General features: G+C 48.4%; 1 protein-coding gene across 1 annotated transcript in view; it reads left to right on the forward strand.

Moving 5' to 3' along the window:
* Positions 1-4,584, forward strand: part of LOC104491361 (obscurin-like) — a gene marked incomplete at both ends in the record, with an annotated part of 11,535 nt that extends 6,951 nt beyond the window's left edge. The window contains 3 exons of the mRNA XM_010133774.1: positions 3,079-3,345; positions 3,680-3,792; positions 4,431-4,584. Coding sequence (XP_010132076.1) covers positions 3,079-3,345; positions 3,680-3,792; positions 4,431-4,584 — 534 coding nt within the window. The remainder of the gene's footprint in view (positions 1-3,078; positions 3,346-3,679; positions 3,793-4,430) is intronic.
* Positions 4,585-6,279: the final 1,695 nt, after the last annotated feature.

Genomic DNA, 6,279 nt, shown 5'->3' on the forward strand with positions numbered 1-6,279 from the left:
GCAGAGCGGGGCAGAGGGGCAGCATCCCCTCCCTCGAGCTGCTGCCCATGCTGCTGGGGATGATACTGATTTAGAGCTAGAGTCACATGTACTCTCTCAGTTAAATCAGATTAACTGGGTCCACAGAAGATGAAGAAATGTGACTTTTCCACAGCCGCAGTGTGCTGGGAGGATGTGCTACAGTGCGGGGCAGTTTAACTCTCCATCTTCTTTCACACATGGCACTCAAGGCATTTTTTTCAGACTCTGGGTGATACTCATTTTCCTTCCAGCAAGATGATTTAGCAGTTGGCCGTAGATTCAGTTTAACCCATTTTTAGGCACCGATTGTTGCTACAGCCAAGTGGTAAACCAGGAATATCGGAACAGTGTTTACATGGGCAGTAACTGGGTAGTCAGCTGTCAGCAGTGTTTTGTGCAAACGTTAATACACGCCTGTCTTTGCTTTATAAACTTGCTATTCCAATGGAGAGAGGGTTTTGCTTCGTGCTCCCCAGCTGCGTTCTCATCCCTTATGCTCAGTGTCACTGTACAGAGTAGCTCCTCTCTTGGTGAACAAGATAGTTTCATACAGTGATGGAAACTTGAGGTGATCTGAGGAGGGGACGTGGTCAAAAAGGGGAATTGGCTCACTGTAGCAGAGAATTCTTTTTGTGTGTGATCAGCCAAGCCTTAGTTTTGAGATGCAGCAGGAAGGGGCCATGTACGAGAACCTCACTAGATCGTACGTGTTCTGCATCCAGGCTGAGACAGCACCGAGCTCTCACACAGCTTTACAGCAAAAGCAAGACTCTAAAAGTAGAAGTCGAAGGTGATGCTCCTTTTTTTGGCATTTAATGACATGGCCTCCTTTCAGTAGAATGTGTTAGAGCTTGCGCTGAGGTCAGCAGTCAGTGCTCACAGTCGGGGGAATTGAGCTACTACTGCTTGGTGCTCGCCTTCAGCTTAAGCAGCCTGATTTTAGAAGACCTTTATTTAAAAAAATAAGTCATGGGTAAAGTGGTGCTTCCTCTGATACACCTCTAAGCTTTCAGCAGGGAAAAGCGTAATTAGGTCAATTAATTATAGCAGAAATTATACTGGGAACATGAATATGAAAATCCAAATCTCTGGGTACAAAATATCATTGATTAAAATAAATCCTGTAAAAAGTTCTACCGCTCCCCAACTCTTGCTGCTTTATGACAAGACCTTGGAAAAACTGATTTTAATTTTCTTTTCAGTCCTCTGTACAACACCAGGTGAGGATATACCCAGGAGGCCGCTTACTGAGTTGGAAATGGCTAATCTATTCAGTTAACGTTGTTGCAAGTCCCTTTTGTTATCTCTTTAGAATGATCTCAGTTTGATCCGCAGTGCTGGCTCAGGGCTGGAGTATCGATTCACCCAGGGGAAGGCTTAGACGGTGACAGGTACACTATGATCAGTTCAGAGCATAAGGTGCCCCGGGGTGTAGGGACCAGCTGCAAATTCTGTTCAGAAATCAGGTAGTGTTGCAACTTCTAGAGAGCAAAGCCAGGATCCTTTAAACTAAAAGAGAGGAGATTTAGACTAGATATAAGGAAGAAATTTTTTATGCTGAGGGTGGTGAGACCCTGGCCCAGGTTGCCCAGAGAGGTGGGAGCAGCCCCATCGCTGCCCCCATCCCAGGTCAGGTTGGCCCTTGGGGCTCTGAGCCCCCTGCTCCAGTAGAAGGTGTCCCTGCTCCCTCCAGGAGGGTTGCTCTAGTTGAGCTTTGAAGGTCCTTTCGAACCCAAATCTTGGTATGATTCTATGAGAGGATGTGTATGTTCCTCTGTAACCTGCTGTGAGGGTGTAACCGATGTGTAAAGGCACGAGGAGCAGGCATGGCATGGAGTCCACCACTGCCCAGTAGAAGGTGTCCCTGCTCCCTCCAGGAGGGTTGCTCTAGTTGAGCTTTGAAGGTCCTTTCGAACCCAAATCTTGGTATGATTCTATGAGAGGATGTGTATGTTCCTCTGTAACCTGCTGTGAGGGTGTAACCGATGTGTAAAGGCACGAGGAGCAGGCATGGCATGGAGTCCACCACTGCCCTCCTGGGGAGAGCAGCACTGTGCTGCTACCGGCTTCTTCAGAAAGTCATCACCTGCTCACATCACCTCTGTGGGGCCTCTGGAGAAACAGTTTGTTCCCTGTTGTCCCCCATGTAGCACAGGGGCAGCTGCCATCAGAATACGTTTGAGCCTCGCAGAGGCCATGGTGTCCTCAGCCCAGGGGCTGGGTCCAGGCCACAGACTCCAAACAGAGACCCCAGCCCACTCCCGATCAGGTTTGCCTTCAGATCTGGCCCAAGTCAAATGTGGACAATATATCTCTGCTAAACATGCCCTAGGAAGGTCGAAATATTCCCAGAGGACCCGTAGGGAGCTGGAGGATTTTTGAGTAATTCACGGCTTTGTGAAGGGGTTTTTCTGTTGCTGGTTTGTTTGGGTTTCTTTAATTAGCAATTTAATTTTTTTTAAGGGTGAGACAAGGTTATACACTCTATTTTAGTGGCTGATAGAGCACCGAAGCCTTTGTAGTGGAACAGGTAATGTCCACCCAAACCCCGGATGATTTGTCCCCTAAGCTGTAAGGTGACAACTCATTTCACACCATATAATGAATTTTGTTTTTTCTTTTACTAAAAGCTTTCTACTTCCCTCCCTCCTTTCTTTGATGCTAGTTGAAAAGCTGAACAGTATTGTTTCTTCCTTCATGCTCTGTTAATCTCCACTGATCATCTGCTGTCTCCTGAGCTGTCCTGCAGAATAAGTGTTTTCAGCAGCCGTGCAGCACAGAGGGCCTGGGCCAGTGCGAATAACAGCATCATCGTCTTCTAGAGGTTTCCTCCTGAGCACCTCACCCAGCACAGGGATGCCTCCACTCCTCCGTGTGAATACACCTTTAAAGCACGGTGGTCATGAACAGGCTGTATCTTCTGCAAAGATGGTTGTTTAATTGGCAGATACCAATTAATCGGCAGGTTCCTGCGATGAGAAATAACCGATTTGGGATGTTCTCAGGCTGTTCCGCAGCTGTCAGAGTGAGATCTCCAACCTGTCCTTGTTTTTCCAGTGAGGCAGATCAAGCTGGTGAAAGGTCTGCAGTCCCTTGAAGTCTCTGAGAATGGGACCGTCACCTTCGAGGCGGAGGTGTCGCACGAGGACGTGGAAGGGGTCTGGCAGAAGGATGGTGTTCGGCTGAAGCCTTCACCCAATATCATTATCGGCGTCCTGGGGAAGAAACATTCGCTGACTCTTTCTTCGGTGACTCTTGAAGATGCGGGACTCATCTCCTTCAAAGCAGATGGAATTCACTCATCAGGGAGGCTCACCGTGACAGGTACCCGGACCCAGAAGTCCCCGGCCCTGGCTGGTGTGGGACATGGTTGCTCTCTGCTGACCCAGAGAACGAGCTTTTAAGAGGGCAACAACTTTTCCTTGTAACTGCAAAGGATGTTAAGGGCTGGACCATCATCAGTAACGCATCCTGATGTCAACAGGATTATTGTAACATCATCCACAGAGCAACTTGTGGTAACATGCTCAAAACAATGCGATTTTGTTGTCGTAAGTTTTACGAGGTGTGGGAGCTAGGTCCTGCCTGTTCGTTACCATTTGTCCAGATGGCCCCAGAGACTGAACTCCCGCTAACTGGACAGTGTCTCTTTCTGCAGAATTGCCTGCGAGAATCAGCAAACCTTTGGTAGACATCGACATAACTCAGAAGGAGAAGGTCACATTTGAGTGTGAGCTGTCCAGGCCCAACGTGGACGTTAAGTGGTTCAAGGTACAGCCCTTAATGGATACTAGTATTTTGATTTCTCTGGAAGGGAACAAGAGCCTTTAATTCCACTTCCAGGGGATGTGAGTCCAAGCCTTAGCACTGCTCTCTTGCCCTTATGTCCCTTTAGTCGCCCAATTCATCACCCTCGGTGTTATTTATTTACTGGGTGCGTTTCTCGGGTTGAAAGTTAAACTGTTCTGGTACAGAACTGCTGTTGATAGCGATGCAGGCTTGTGCTTTACTGCATGCTCAGCAGTTCTCACCCCCACGGGAGGACTTAGAACCTTTGCACCTGACAGTCGTTTTGGGGACCAGCTCAGGCATTTCATGCACCTTCCTTGGGGCTGAGATAACACACCCCTTAAATGGGGATGCGAGCATTTCTTCATGAAGGGGCTTGTTGCCAACTCTGTACAGTTCCTTAAGCCTACAAATAGGTGTCTACGGTCAACCAAAAGTTATGCTTGTTCTTCAGCCGTTCCTCCTCCTGCAGAACTTCGCACTGTAATTCCATGTTCCAGTAAGCACAGCTCTGCTCAGTCCAGCCAGACAGGTGATGAAGCACAGAGCCCAATGTTTGCTTTGCTCACCGCAGGCGTAGAAGGGTTGATCACCATCTGGTTTGCCCTTTTCCCTTCTAGGATGGGAAGGAGCTGCGGCAAAGTAAAAAAGTGGGAATTGTTTCCCAGGGAACTAAGAGAAGCCTCATTATTCACAAGTGTGAGTATGAAGACCAGGGGACCTACACGTGTGAAGCAGCTGAAGACAAGACATCAGCCACCCTGAAGGTTCATGGTATGTTTGACCCGAATGGGAAGCCACGTCTACTGCCGTATTTTTGACTGTACAGCAAGGAAAAAAAAAGCTTCTTGGGCAGTCTGCATATTTCTCAGTTACTCGTTTGGGGTAAATTTCTCTTCCCAGTGAGAAGGTGTTGGCAGTGCTGTCCCGTGCTTGCTCTATCCTTAGAGGAGTATTTTTGGAAGAGGCACTAACGGAGTTTTCCATCTATCAGGAGTGACTTCTGGTCTCTGGAATTTAAACGGTGTTTCTAGATGCACAAGTTAGCAAATACCCGACAGCCTGGCACAAAGGCAGATGTCTTCTGTCAGCACCAGAGATTAGCCAGTGCCGAAGGGCAGTTACTGAACGGACGGGCCTGCTGCCTGGCAGATGTTATTTTCCGGAGGAGTATCTGGAGGCTGCTGAGGTGATCAGGGGATGGAGCACTTCCCCCGCGAGGACAGGCTGAGAGAGCTGGGGGGGCTCAGCCTGGAGCAGAGAAGGCTGCGGGGAGACCTGAGTGCAGCCTGTCAGTGCTGGAAGGGGCTGTGAGAAAGGTGGGGAGGGACCTTTGAGGGAGCATTAAAGGACCAAGGGGTGATAGTTTCAGACTGACAGAGGGGAGATTTATTTTAGGTATAAGGAAGAAATTCTTCCCTGTGAGGGAGGTGAGACCCTGGCCCAGGTTGCCCAGAGCAGCTGTGGGTGCCCCATCCCTGGAAGGGTTGAAGGCTGGACGGGGCTCTGAGCAACCTGGTCTAGTGTAGGGTGTCCTTGCCCATGGCAGGGGGTTGAACTAGGTGATCTTAAAGGTCCCTTCCAGCCCAAACCGTTCTGTGATGCCATGAATGGCATGAATTGAGAAATCCCCGTTAGGAAGCAGAGGTGCAAAGGGCTCTCCAGCCAGTGCAGGATGCAGCAGCCGTTCCTGCTCGGGGGCGGGCAGGGGGTTGGAACTGGATGGTCTTTAAGGTCCCTTCCAACCCCAACCATTCGATTAAAAAAGAAATCAGATCTCTCTTATTCCTTACTAGATGCTGTCCTCATGTGGCCACTTGAGTTCAGCAATGTCTTCATGAACATCTCTCCTGCTCCGTTGCTCTGCTGAACTCCCCTTTTCCCCGGATTTGTGGTTGGGATGGGCTGCTCTCAGAATGCTCGGCTGGTTTGAAGCTGGGCTCTCGCCCTGAGGCTGGTCCACAGTGGATTTCCTTTCAAAGGGAAGGGAAGGGCTGCAGTAGCACAGAAATATGGATCGGTTTTGACACAGATCAGTGCAAAGCTGCAGAGTTAGAGGATTATACTGACCTCTGGGACTCTGAAGCAAGTGTATCTCCTATAGGTAAAACACGTGGCCGAGATCCACGTGGTCAGTGTGGTCCAGACCCAAGCAGGGGAGTGCGAGCAGAGCATGCAGGGAAACATGTGAATGAGACAGGTTTATAGTGACATAAGAGACTGTAGGCTTGTGTCTAGTTTTCCTCGGCAGATTTTCTTTCATGAACAAGTTTAATGTCTTTTAAAACCTGTTTAAAGTTCTGGCATCCATAAAATCCTCCTGCAGTGAGCTCCACTTGGCTGGTTGTTCTACCTGGAGATTCAAGCATAGAATGTATTTATTGTGTATATTTATCACACTTTAATTATATTTATTTATTATTTTAATGTTATCTATTTATTATTAATTATATTGTGTAGTATTTACTG

The sequence above is a fragment of the Buceros rhinoceros genome, unplaced genomic scaffold, assembly GCF_000710305.1.
Source record: "Buceros rhinoceros silvestris isolate BGI_N320 unplaced genomic scaffold, ASM71030v1 scaffold19790, whole genome shotgun sequence".
Taxonomy (NCBI): domain Eukaryota; kingdom Metazoa; phylum Chordata; class Aves; order Bucerotiformes; family Bucerotidae; genus Buceros; species Buceros rhinoceros.